Raw genomic sequence first — 12,959 nt, 5'->3', positions numbered from 1 at the left:
TGGCCAGTCAATACGGCTGGGGCGGCTGGAAAATGTTCCGCTCTCACACCGAAAGCACAGGAGCTGCTTCAGTGATCATCATCACACATCAGTAAGTTATCTCTCGAAGGTAAAGAATGCAGTAAACGTTCCTGAAGTTGCAATAAATCACTACATTGAAGTTGCAAAACACCTAAATATAATCGATTTATGATGACAAGCCCCGTTCAGTTATTATACTGTGAATTCCCGGTCAATGTCCGTCATTGCAGTGATATGCTTTAACGGATCATCACATCAGTGCTGAGATAGTGAAACTAAAACCTATACTTCTCTCACCATTCGGCCAACTTAACGTTATATTGTGAATAGATTATCAACACGAATGAATTCACTCACGTCTGCTGCGGTTTTTTTTTTGTGTGTTGTTCACATAGCTTCACTGAACTGCGTCCGTTCCGTTAGGGCTCTTAGTCAAAAAAATTGCACATATTTGGAGAAATATTGCTTTATTCTAACATGATTGCAAAATAATTTATCATACAGATTCAGAATTACCATTATGCAATTTTGAAGAGCTGAAAGGGCATCAAGCGCGAGCTCTGACGCTCTGACGCCCTGACGCGACGCGAGCTCCCTATTCCTGATTTAGTTATCTCCGCGGCTGCGCTCTCTCATTTGACTAATAACCATTAGCCGGGCATGCGATTTGCCGGGGGGGGGTGGGGGGGGATTTCCCCCTTCTGGTCTATGCATCCCTGCCTCTGCTGAATAACTTTTATCTCCGGTGGGGATAAAAAACATCATGCAAACCCGCTCTGACGTCCAGATCTGAATCAAATGATTCGCGATACGCGATCCGATTGAAGCGCATCGAAACAGTGAATAATTTTGCGACGCAATGGTTTAACTGATTCGGAGTTTCAAAAAGCTCCGTTGTGTTCTTTGCTCGCTTTCTCGATGTAATTTGTTGTTTGAATAACCGTGGACATTAAATCATTACAATTAATAGGCCTAACGTAGGCTTACAATGTTTTTATTAAACTGAGATCACACTAAATACAATTTCCGTCGTATTAAAAACATTTCATAAAATTTTTCAAAAGCATCCCCCCCCTTTGTTTATTTCACAAATCGCACCCTGCTAATAACCCTATGCTAATAACGTAAATTGTCAATAATCTCACATTGCACGTTTCTGGATGACGCTGTCCTGTATACTTCCTAGTTTCTATCGCCGTGATAAACAGTCTAAAAATAAATAAAAAAACACTATTACAATATGGGTTGTGTGTGATTTTAATGCAATTCTGGGTTGCAAATAAAATGCTAAATATAACACACACACACACACACACATATATATATATAGAGAGAGAGAGAGAGAGAGAGAGATTACATTTATTTTCCATTATTTGTTAATTTGTCGCTGTTTAAATTTGCTTTAAGTTTTACTTTGTTTATAGGATGCTGCTGATGGATGCAAGTTTTACTTAGTTTACAGAATGCTGCTGGTGGATGCTCCCAGCACTTTTTATGTTTGTTGTTATTATTAATATTAATGTTGTTATTATGAACAGTTCTCAGAATTAAAGATGTGTTAAAATAATTTAAAGAGAGTCTTTGTCAGAGTCCTTTTTATTCTTAATTTTGACATTAATTTTCATTTTTACACTAGACACATATCGGTTCAAAATATCGGTTATCGGTCTCCTTGATCTGTAATAATCGGTATCGGCATCGGCCCTGAAAAATGCATATCGGTCGATCCCTAATATATATGTATGTATGTATGTATATATGTGTGTGTGTGTGTGTGTGTGTGTGTGTGTATGATTTGAAGCAATTTGCACATTTAGAGAGTTATAGAGAGAGAGCATGCAGTGATTCACTCATGCTGTTTGTGAAATTAAGTCTCTCAGAAAATTTTCAAATGACTTTGTTAGCTATTTAATGGAAAAATATGAATTGTATCTCACCTTCAGCATTATAATTATTTTACCCCAGCTCTGAATGATTTGAATGTTCATCAAGATGCTTTTTTTTTTTTTCTCCCTAACTGAATTTTGTAGATTGAGGACTTGGTTCTTCAGGTATGTTATCCAGCTGTAGTCATTTATCGTGCTTGTAGAAAAATTGCATGGCTTATGCAGCATTTCAATTAGTAGAGCATGCGGTAGATATTGCCCATTGTCTTGTTTGTCAAACCTTTTTTCAGCAGGTGTACATCAGTCATGTCTGTAATTTGTGTTGTTTTTTTCCTTTTCCATCCTCTTACTCGAACACACAAATTCACACACTTATTCTCTTTCTTCTGAAATGTCTTTGCTTACTACTGTAGTGGCTTCTGAAGGCTTTATTTAATAGCTTTACTGCCTAAATTGTACATTTGTGCCTTGTAACCCCCATCCTTTGCAAAACTGTTGCTTCAATAATTTATGGCAAATTTGAACTGCTGTTTGGCATGTATTACCACATGGATGTTCAGTATTTGTATTCAAATACTCACACATTCACTTTTCTTAGGACTGTGGCCTGTTCCTGTTCCTTGTTATGGATACATGTGATTTTTATTTTTCTAATTTTGTACAGGCGGAAAGTCTTCAGGCCCTGATCAAAGATAAGATAGAAGACTATAGTGTACTGTTGTCAGCAAAAGAGCAGTGTGAGCGTGATGTGGAAGAGCGTAATGAAGAGATTGAAAAATTGGCAACTCGTATCCGAGAGTTGGAGCAGGCATTGCTAAGCTGTGCAGAGTCCAGCCGAACGGTCACACAGCTGGAGCAAGAACTTCAGAAAGCACACAAGAACATTCAGGAGCTCACACAGGTGCACAAAAATACACATACAAGAGCAAATGTGTGTTTAGAGATGACAAAACCCCTTACATGCATTTTTGACTGCTTCAGTTGGGTGTTAATGTTTGGGTAGAATTGGAATTATTTTGTAGCATGAATATCTACATGGTTCTAACCAGTGGTGGTCCGTGTCTTTTTACTTCCAGGATAAAGAAGCTTTGCAGCAGCAGCAGTATGCTAATAAACTCCAGATCTCTGCTCTACAGTCCAAACTTGATGAGACCAGACACCGTTTCCCTGATATGACCCCTGAGCCCAACCTCCTGGAGCAGCTGGAAGCCACACAACAGGATCTGCAGACCAAAGAACAACAGGTGTGTATCAAAAGGGAGTCATATACATATGAAATTAGCTTTAACAGGTTGTTTTGTTCCTAGTTTGGACATGCTACATGGATTTTGATCTAAGACTTTTCATCTCTCTTAGGTGGAATTGCTGTCAGAGCGTATAAGTGAGCTTGAGAAGGATTTGGTAGTGAGAGAGGAAGGGTTTGGACAACTAACACTACAGCTGGAGCTCAAAAACAGAGAAAGCAGAGCTACAGAAGATCAGCTCCACACACACATCACGCACCTGCAGGTAAGGCTGTGTTCTCTGTGTAGTCTGTCAATCCTATTGTGATAGGATGGCCAGCATGTTGACAGTCTTGGATAAATTGTATTTATAGAACAGAACTTTCATTGAACAGTGTAGGGGATTTAGTTGATGATTGTCTGGATGATATTAAAAAACCAGGTGGACCTCATTGTGTGTCCTTTAGGAGACTGTGGAGGCTTTGACAAGGCGACTAGAAGAGGGCAGTGACGAATCCATCCTTCAGCTGCCTTCTGCCCTTCTGGAGGAGAAGAATCTGGAGATCGACCACTTAAACCAGCAGATCCTCCAGCTGCAGCAGGAGCTTGATATGACCAATGATAATAAGGTAAAACAAGCATGTCCATGTATGTTTTTGAGTTCCCCAAATCTCTTATTCAGAAGTAAGAAAAGAAACATTAATGGAACTGTAAGAGGAATTGGAATAGTTACAAAAAAAAACCTGACTTCTTTATTATTTTGTACTCTTCTCTGAGGTCTACTAATAATGTCATCAAGATTTTTAAATCAAAAAACATAATTTAGAAGTAATAGGCTATTTTCTGTCCTGTTTTGACCCTATCGGAATGCTCCGTTTGAATAGGTGTGGTGGATTGTAGACTTTGAAGTAAACACCCACTGCTATGATTGGCTAACAGTTGTGTATGTTTGACAGCCTGCATCCTTCATAGATGGACGCTGCTGTGATTTAGGTTAAAAATGCATAAATACTCAGTACATATCAAATGATCTGTAATAACACACAAAGCAGTGATCACGAAATAAAAACAGTTACTCACTTCTGTGGTGCTACATTACTGTCGGATCCAATATAGTCGACACAGCAGCGTCTTTTAGTTTCAAGCTTTCTGAAATTCTTGTTTCGAATTGTGCCTAGTTTGTAAACTAATCTAAAGTAAAATTAAGTAAACAAAGGACCAAGCTCTTAATGACGTGGTCTGGATCTTCATCCACTTCAAGTAAAGTTCATCCACTTTTTCCTAATGTTGGGATCAGAAGGAAGGCAATGCAAAGACTTTGTTTTTCCACATCTTGGCACTGCACAGCATCTTGTTGTCTTTGGAGAGTCTTTATCGTTTGGTTTCTGCATAAACCTGCGTTCGTCTCTCTTGTTATTTACACTACATGCGCAAATTGGTTGGCGGGGCTAAACAGGCGGCTGTAGAAACAGGAGTTGATGATCTTCTGCAGAGGAGGGGTTTAGCCACACTATTACGTCATAAAGTGGCACATTCCACAACCTGTCGTTTTGGCAGATTGGCTTCAATATAATTTGTTATTAGACTAACGAGTTTTGAAACTTACAGGATGTTTTTAATGTACAATGACCATGTCAAAAGATCAAGGGAATTTTGATTTCTCAGTTCATGACCCCTTTAAAATCCCATCTATATTATTCAGGAAGATTGGAATACACTTATTACAAGGACATTAGAGCTAAGGTTTAGTGTTTAGCTTAGTTTGAAGACTTCTGTCATTTATTTTGTACTGATTAAGGGTGCTGCTGATTTGTAACTAGTTCTCATTACCATTTTCAGATGCTAGAGGAAAAGCAAGCTGAGATTGAAGAGCTGCGCTCTCTTGTCGAACGTCTTCGTTGTGATCAGGAACGTTTACGGCAGGCAAAGGAAGAAGAGACTGAGCAGCTCCATGAAGTTATTAACAAGCTTCAAGAGGAGTTAAGCCAGCTTGACCCCAACCATCATGAAGTCAGTGACCCCAACACTGACAGCCCAGAGTCATCGGACTTCCCTTGGACCCCTCGTCCTCACCAGCAGAGGGTGCACGAGGAAAGCCTGTGCCAGGAGCTCAGCAGCCACACGCTGCAATCGTCTCGTGTTCGCTTGCAGGAATTACAGATTGAGCTGGAGCGAGCAGCTGGAGAGAAGGACTCTCTTCAAAAACTGTTGCTCTCCCAAGAGGAACAGTATGGAAGCCAGGTTGAGACACTCGGCCGGAGTCTCGGAGAGGAAAGAGGGAAGGTGGTCGTGTTGGAACAGGAGGCAAATGAGCTGAAACTCCAGCTAGAGGAGAAGCAGACAGAAGCTGAGAGATTGGCAGCTCGTGTGAAAGTGTTGGAAGATACAGAGCAAGCTTATCAGTCCAGACTTAGAGAGTCTGAGCTCCAGTTGAGAAGGCTGGAGGAGAGAAGAGATGAGGTCCAACAGGAGCTTGGCAGGCTGCAGGAGGAGGTGAAGAACCACTGTGTTGAGAAGGAGCTTCTGGAAAACCAAATCGCCAAACTGCAAAGCAAAGAAGAGGACTATCAGAATGAACTTACCACTTTACACTCCAAACTCGAAGAGCTTGAGGAGAACGTCAAAGTAAGCAAAGCCACCATCATTGCCTTGGAGACAAGCAAAAAAGAACTGCTCGCTGAGAGAGAGGCTCTAAGAAAACGGGAGGGATCCCTCCAGGAGGAAATGGAGAGTTTGAAACAGGAAGTGACATCAAAGACAGATTACATAAAAGAACTATGTGAGCAACAGGAGGAGACTGTGGCTAAACAAGGTGAAGCTCAGAAAGAAGTACTGGTGAGTATATAGTTTTCATTTCTTATTGTAGTGGAATTTGAGCAACTCTACAAAACAAACCAAAATTGTTACAGACTTGGGCTGTAAACTTTACTCTTTCCATGAGATATGATGTAAACAGTGAGTTATTTGGGAAGTTGCCTCAGGGTTTCATGCTTTACTGTAATTAGTTGCAGATCAACAATGTTGTGTGTGCATTCAGGGTATTGCCTGAAAATACAGAAGAAAAAAAGGGGAGGGACAAGAATAGAATGATGTAGTCCAACCCTCTGGCATGAGAGAACAGCTCACACAGGAAGTAAATTTACAGAAAGAGGAAGTCTATCTGAAGTTTTTTAAACCGTTTACTTTTAAAGCTTGATCTAGACTTGATTAGTCATGAGGTAAAGTGGAGAGCTGCACTGTTTTTATTTGCTGTGTATACAGAACGATCGAGTATTATTTTAGCAAATAACATTTAATTTCTTAGAACTTTCTAGTGGAGAGTCTATTTCTGTTTTGATTGAGCAGGAGGCAGAACTCTGATTGCTTTAACATGTAATAGCTGTACTGTGTGTCATTTTTGGATTGTTTTATGTTCACTTAGCTGGGAATAGTTTAGATGTTGAGTCATGTATTTTTTTTACAGGTGACTTGCTGCATATTTGAGCTTGTTCTTCTGCTCTTTTATCAGAGCATGACCTTAACTAAAAGCAAGGTTTTGTAACTGCTGATATAACACATTTTGTGTGTGGTGTAAAGAACTGACATTGAGTGTTTATTTTTGCAGACATGTGCTGAAGAGACCTTGGCTAAAGCTGAGACTGCTTTACGTGAGAGAGAAGAGCAGCTGATCCACCTGAGGACGGAGCATGATGCTCTAAGAGCAGAGCTGGCAGCTGTGAAGGAGGGGCTTAGTACCAGCACAGAGAGAGCAGAGAAGTTACAGGAAGAGGGACAGGTATGTGGATTAGTTCCTTTATTGATACACATACTGTATGTTGTGGCTTGTCTGTTAAATTATTTCTGGCCTGACTTTTGTTCAAGTTTAGGATTTGGCAATTTACAGCCAAAGTTTACGTTATCAACCGTGATTCACAAACTAGTTAGTTTCTTGGCATCACTAAATAATTTTGAATTTAGTTAACCATGAACATGTATGCCACTTTTTCATTGCAGCATGACTTTTTTTTTTTTTTTTTTTTTAGTTTTATCTGAAAGTGTAAGTTTATGCAAATAAAATTAAACTTAAAAATGAAAAAATAAAACTTGTTTTGTTTGAATACTTTTCAGAGTATTATTTGTTGTTTTGATGATATTTTGTTAGAAATAATTATGTAGATTTCATAATTTGGACTGTTTTGGGGCAATCATGAATTACAAAGTACATTTTTAGGTCAATGCAATACAAATACAATACAATGCTATATTCAAATAATTCTCAATATTAAAAAAAATATTTTGCATCTTTCATCGTTTGTTGTTTTTCGGTGTGGCTTGTCATTTTAAATAAAAATTAATAAATATATTTATTTTTTTTAAAAGAGGTAAATATGGTAATGTGGTAACATTCAAAACTTTTGAAATGTTTTCACATTCACTCATTAATGAGGAGTTGCTGCTGATTAGATACAATATGGTTTTAGTTATTTAGATATTTAGATAAAAGGATCTTTGGGTCCAAATGGACCCAGAATGCAAAAATCGTATACAGATTTAATGCATTATTAGGGGTTAATAGAATAAGTAATTCCATAGAGCAAAAGCACCACTCACATTTTTATCAGAAATATAAAAATCAAGTTTGCTGACTTGATCTTTCACCATCAGACGAAAGATCGTGCATTGGCTGATCTCGAGGTCCATAACCAGCACCTGAAGGTGGAGCTTCGGAGTCTGCAGGATGACCTGGCTGTGCAAGAAGAAGAGTTGGCCTATCAGCAGCAGGAGCTAGAGCAGCTCCAACAGCGCTGCAACCTGCAGGACCACCATCCTAAACACAGCCACCGCTTTCTTGAAGGACTTTCCCGTGACCCATCCCTCTCAGCTTCCCTATCTTCCCCAGAGGTTCTGCGTAGGTTGGACTGCAGTGAAGAGCGCCCCTCTCGTCTGCAGGTATCTCACCTCTCAGAGCTCAGTGTGCTCCACAACGTCAGCCTGGAGCTCCACAGCAAGCCTTCACCTATGGAGCGGGACAAAGAGAGACCACACGCCAGACAAACTTTTACCCCACCTTCAGAGGAAGTCCCACCCAGCACACACACTGCATCCCCATGTTCAGTTACTGTGTCTGAACACCTTTCTGTGCTCGACTCACTGGATGCAGATAAGGTAAGCATGCATTTGACTTTTTCCCAAAGAAAGGCTCCAATGCTAAATGGTAACAATTGTTTTCCACCAGCCCTGCTGACATTTGGCCCCACCACAAAAAAAAAAATACAGTTTATTATTAGCAAACGTTTTTTTGTGTAAAATAGGGCTGGGTCATATGGCCAGAAATAGTATACAATATTGATATTACAATATTCATTTAACACCATTAATAAGGAAGGAAATACATTATATGTTTGTTAGACCTCAAGAATGAATCTAAACATCACTTACTCCACAGAGTAAGGTACTTTTTTTTTTTTTTTTTTTAGGCCCACATGTTAATCCCTTTTATTGTTTCTGGTTTCTGTCTTTTGCTAAATTTATCATTTTATTAGACGCAATTACTGAATTCCTACATCATCATTCATTCATAAATCTCTTAAAATCAAATAACAATGTAACACTTTACAACCAAATATTTGCACACTTTTGTTTTTGTCCTAACAGCACTGCACATCAGAAGTATACTACATACTGTACATACAACCAGGACCATTTTTCATCCATGTTTTTATGTTAGTGGAAGTATAACTAATCATACTAATTTTTATTTTGCTGGTTTCTCATGAAGTTCAGCATTTTTTTTTTCTCCTCAGTAAAAGTCAATATTTATTTATCACCCAACCTAAATGCCAGAAAATGGACTGTTTTGTGTGGGTTTTTTTTTTTTTGGCCACAAAATGTTGCAAATGTTGACTGCACCTTTAGTTATTAGTTTATCTAATAGATCTGAAAATTCTCACACTTTGGATCCTCATGATTTTTGCTGTATTTGTAGAAAATGCCCTAAACAAATTGCAATAGTTAGAACTAGTGTCACTTTATTGGTTCTCTGTTGACATCATTATTGGCATTATGTTATGTGTTAAGGTTGATGAATTGGACAATTCAGATGTGACACCATCTCGGTCTCCACTTGGTTCCACCTCTCCTGTGTCTGTGCCGGAGTGGGTCAGCGATGGATACGGCAGCAGTGAGTAGTGTACATGCATGCTTACATTTCTGTAAGAGAGACTGCGTGTGTTTAATAAGATTAAGATCATTTTCCTTGTTAGTTATCCTAATGTGTTTGTGTTTGTAGATGTGAGCTCAGAGTTGGAAGCCATGCTGAAGCTTGAGTTGGAGAATACAGAGCGTTTAGATGCTCATTTTGTAGAGTATCTGCGCTACAGAGGAATGTCACCTGCTGAAAACACAGATAGCGCTGCAGGCAGTATGCATGAGAGACACGAGGCCCTCACACCTGAGTTACAGGTAAACAGTATTATAAGGCTGTCATCACTCATACATGAAGAAATTATTGATTTTGATTAATTTATATAATTTGTATCATTCATAGGGTATGTTGAAGCGTGTCTACCAGGAAAGCTGCAGAATCCTGTCTTTGTCCCATCGCCCTGCCCCATCTGGCCAGTCCCGCCCAGATTCTGACCCTGCCCCACCGCCCTCCTGGCAGAGGGAGAGACGGGCCTTACAGGAGACCATCCTATCACTCAGAGAGCTGCTCTGCAGGATGGCTGACAGGGAACCCAGGGTGAGGCTCATCTGTGCATTGCTTACCCGATAGCTCTTAAAGTCCCAATGAAACTGTCATGCAGTAGATTGTGTGCAGTAGTTTTTTCAGCAAAGTTTTAATCATCAGGCTATTAATTTAGAGGCCTTGATTTGCTGATAAGATATGATGCAATATGCTTTATAGGGTTAAAGTAGCTTGGAAATAAAACTGTAGATCCAGAGTTTGCACAGGGTTGATGGTGTGCATTAGCATGTGTACAATCCAACAGTTCACATGCATTTTAATTTTGTGTTTTTGTGTTGTGTATGCGTATGGACTGACAAGGGGGATGTGGACTGGAGGCGTGAGCTATTGCAGGTGGTCCGCAGTGTTTTTGACAGTGAAAGGGAGTGGCTTCACTCTCAGCTTCAAGCTTTCATGGCAACCACTACTCAGATGGACCTCACCCCTTTGCTGGATCAGTTAAAGAAACTGTTTCAGAAGCAGGTGCTCAGCAGCTCACCTTGTAATGCTGTTTTTGATGCTGATATTGCCATATTAAATGCATTAAAGTGCTTTTGTTATTCATTAACTCTTCTCTTTCAGGAGGAACAGCAGTGGAAATCTCTAGAGCAGCTGTTCAATGCAGACCGTCACAGTCTATTGGCTGAGGTGCGCAGTCTGCATGCGCAGCTGCATGCAAGCACCCAGCAGAGCCAGGAACAGGTACAGCAGCTGCAGGATTCCCTGCACACTGCAAAAGAACAGGGCATGGAAGTGCAACATCAGCTGCGTAGAGATGGTATGTTCTTCACAATTGGATTAAGAAAAAAGTATTAAAAAGCCAACAAAAACCCTCCCAAAGGCAGATTTTAACTTTGTGCACTGTTTAGCTGAAGAGCTGGAGTTGCAGCTGCAACAGGAACAGACAGTGTCACATGATCTGCGCACCACTCTGGAAGCTGAGAAAAGTAGGGGATTGGAGCAGCAGAGGCAGTTAGAGGCGGAGCTTAAAGCTGTGTCAGTGCTGAAGGCGGAGCTAGAGGAGACCAGGCTACAGCTTCAGTCTACATACAAAAATCTAGATGAATTGAAATGCCAAATTCAGAAGCTCAGGTACAGCAAACATATATGCACACCCTTTGAATATGCCAAATGTTGTTGCTTTTGATTTTTTTTTCTGGAAAAATGTTTCTTCGTCTTTAAGCAAAAGCTGGAAAATGTTGAGGCTGAACATCGAGCCTGTCTACAGGCATTGGAGAAAGAGCAGGCTAGAGTACAGGAACTGCAGGAGGATCTTCAGCAGCAGCGACTCATTGACCAGCAGACAGTTGAGCAAAACCACCAAACACAGGAGGTAAAACACCGTTTTGATGCACTAACCTTATATTGGTGGCTGTTATTCAGGTTAAATCATTTTGCTAATATGTTGTGGCTCTTTTTGTTTTATGTTTCGAGTCATTGAATCATTTACTCAGTTGTCTTTGACCAAAATAATTCTAATGCTGCAGTCACACTAGAATTTAAGCACGCAAAATTCCTGTGGGCATTGCGATAGTTCTGATATGACATCACACTCTGTAGCATCTTTTTCAAGAACATATATTCAAAAACAATTCAAAATCTAAAAAAGCACCATTTACTACAATGCTCCAGCTTCTGTCAATTCAGCTAAGAAGTTCCACTGGGATGTATCAGTCTTCCATATCGACCTTCGTGTAATATAAATTTGCAGGTCAGAGTTCACCAAAGGCAGGAAAGCAGTTGCAATAAAGCTATTTGTAAAGGAAGAAAGTCAAGTCTAACTTTTAGCACTTTTCACCAAAAAAAAAAACAGTTTCAAACCTGCTTTATAGAAAATCATGATTTTAATGGTTATATCTTAATATCTACACTAGAGCTATGCCATTAATTCCACACTGGTAATTCACACAGCTGTATAATATACTTTACGTGAGTATACTGTATGTACGCAACTAAATTTAAATATATACTATATATCCAACTTTATATACACACAGATCTGTATGATAATATAGCTTACACTTTGCAATGCAAACATACAGCTTAGACTTACTTTACATTGGTATACTGTATATACAGTATGCAGGTAAAATGGGATATACTCCCAGTATTTGTATACTTCATTACTAAATTAATTTATTTTATTTAGTTATGTGGTGATATTGAAAATTCTGAAGCCTGTGATGGTTTTGTTTGAGCCTAATTACAATGTAGTAATCCTTTTTTTATTATTATAAATTTTTTTATTTTTTTTAAACAGTCTTTGAAGCAAGCTTTGAATGAGCAAGCGTCACATGTCAGTCAGCTGAACTCCACACTGGAACAGGAGCACATCACATCCAGTAACCTGCGCTCTGAGCTCCAGATTGAGAAGTCTCGTTGTGAGGCCCTGTTGGCCAAGGAGCACGAACGCACCGAACTTGCACTTTCCCGTCTGGAGGAGGAACGCTCCCGATCGGCGGAGCTCTTAGATTTGCTCTCTCGCCAAGCCCAGGAGCACACGCGCCGTTTAGAGGAGGAAGCCCGCAGACAGGAAGCGGCCAGTGCCCAGGACAGAAAGTTTATTCAGGACCTACGGGCTCAGTTGGGACAGGAGAGGCGTCAGGGGGAGGACCTGGCAGCCATGTTGGAACGTCTGCAAGGGCAGGTGCTGGAAGGGAAGCGCAGGCAAGCGGAGGAGGCAGAGCAGGAGGCACACAAGGAGCAGGAGGACGTGAGGAGGCTCCGTGCAGCTCTGGAGGGCCTGCAGACTCAGAAAACAGAGGTCGGACGCACTCTAGAGGCAGAGCGGGAGAGAGCTGCTCAGTTACAAATGGAGTTGGATGTGATGAAGGAAAAGATGAGAGTGGTGAAAGAGAGGGAGAGAGTGAGGGAGGAACAGATGGAGAGGCAGAGGAAACAGGAGCAGGTGGAAAAGGAGCGACGACAGGAACACACCAATGAGAAACTGGTGAAGAAAAAGATTTATCTTCTTAAAGGGATAGTTCACCCAATAATGACAGTTCTGTCATAATTTACTCATCCTCATTGTTCAAAACCCATAAGACCCAAAAACCTAAATTAAATCAGTTCATCAAAGCCATTGTATTTAAATGGGTCAGAAACCGATCAGGTTTCAAAAAA

General features: G+C 40.2%; 1 protein-coding gene across 4 annotated transcripts in view; it reads left to right on the top strand.

The window, feature by feature from the left end:
• The window catches only part of LOC109091716 (A-kinase anchor protein 9-like), a 46,753-nt gene that overhangs the window by 29,428 nt on the left and 4,366 nt on the right, over nt 1-12,959 (top strand). For 2 of the 4 annotated variants that reach the window (XM_042757879.1, XM_042757876.1), the window contains 16 exons: nt 2,052-2,072; nt 2,572-2,808; nt 2,984-3,151; nt 3,264-3,416; nt 3,598-3,759; nt 4,970-5,965; nt 6,735-6,905; nt 7,775-8,275; nt 9,188-9,290; nt 9,399-9,571; nt 9,657-9,851; nt 10,149-10,319; nt 10,419-10,614; nt 10,706-10,928; nt 11,019-11,169; nt 12,097-12,786. In XM_042757879.1, coding sequence (XP_042613813.1) covers nt 2,052-2,072; nt 2,572-2,808; nt 2,984-3,151; nt 3,264-3,416; nt 3,598-3,759; nt 4,970-5,965; nt 6,735-6,905; nt 7,775-8,275; nt 9,188-9,290; nt 9,399-9,571; nt 9,657-9,851; nt 10,149-10,319; nt 10,419-10,614; nt 10,706-10,928; nt 11,019-11,169; nt 12,097-12,786 — 4,311 coding nt within the window. The remainder of the gene's footprint in view (nt 1-2,051; nt 2,073-2,571; nt 2,809-2,983; nt 3,152-3,263; nt 3,417-3,597; nt 3,760-4,969; nt 5,966-6,734; nt 6,906-7,774; nt 8,276-9,187; nt 9,291-9,398; nt 9,572-9,656; nt 9,852-10,148; nt 10,320-10,418; nt 10,615-10,705; nt 10,929-11,018; nt 11,170-12,096; nt 12,787-12,959) is intronic. The other 2 variants (XM_042757880.1, XM_042757878.1) reach the window with 1 other exon arrangement.

This window comes from Cyprinus carpio, chromosome A6 (assembly GCF_018340385.1).
Source record: "Cyprinus carpio isolate SPL01 chromosome A6, ASM1834038v1, whole genome shotgun sequence".
NCBI lineage: Eukaryota > Metazoa > Chordata > Actinopteri > Cypriniformes > Cyprinidae > Cyprinus > Cyprinus carpio.
The sequence above is the reverse complement of the archived record's forward strand: the minus strand, read 5'-3'. Positions and strand labels throughout refer to the sequence as shown.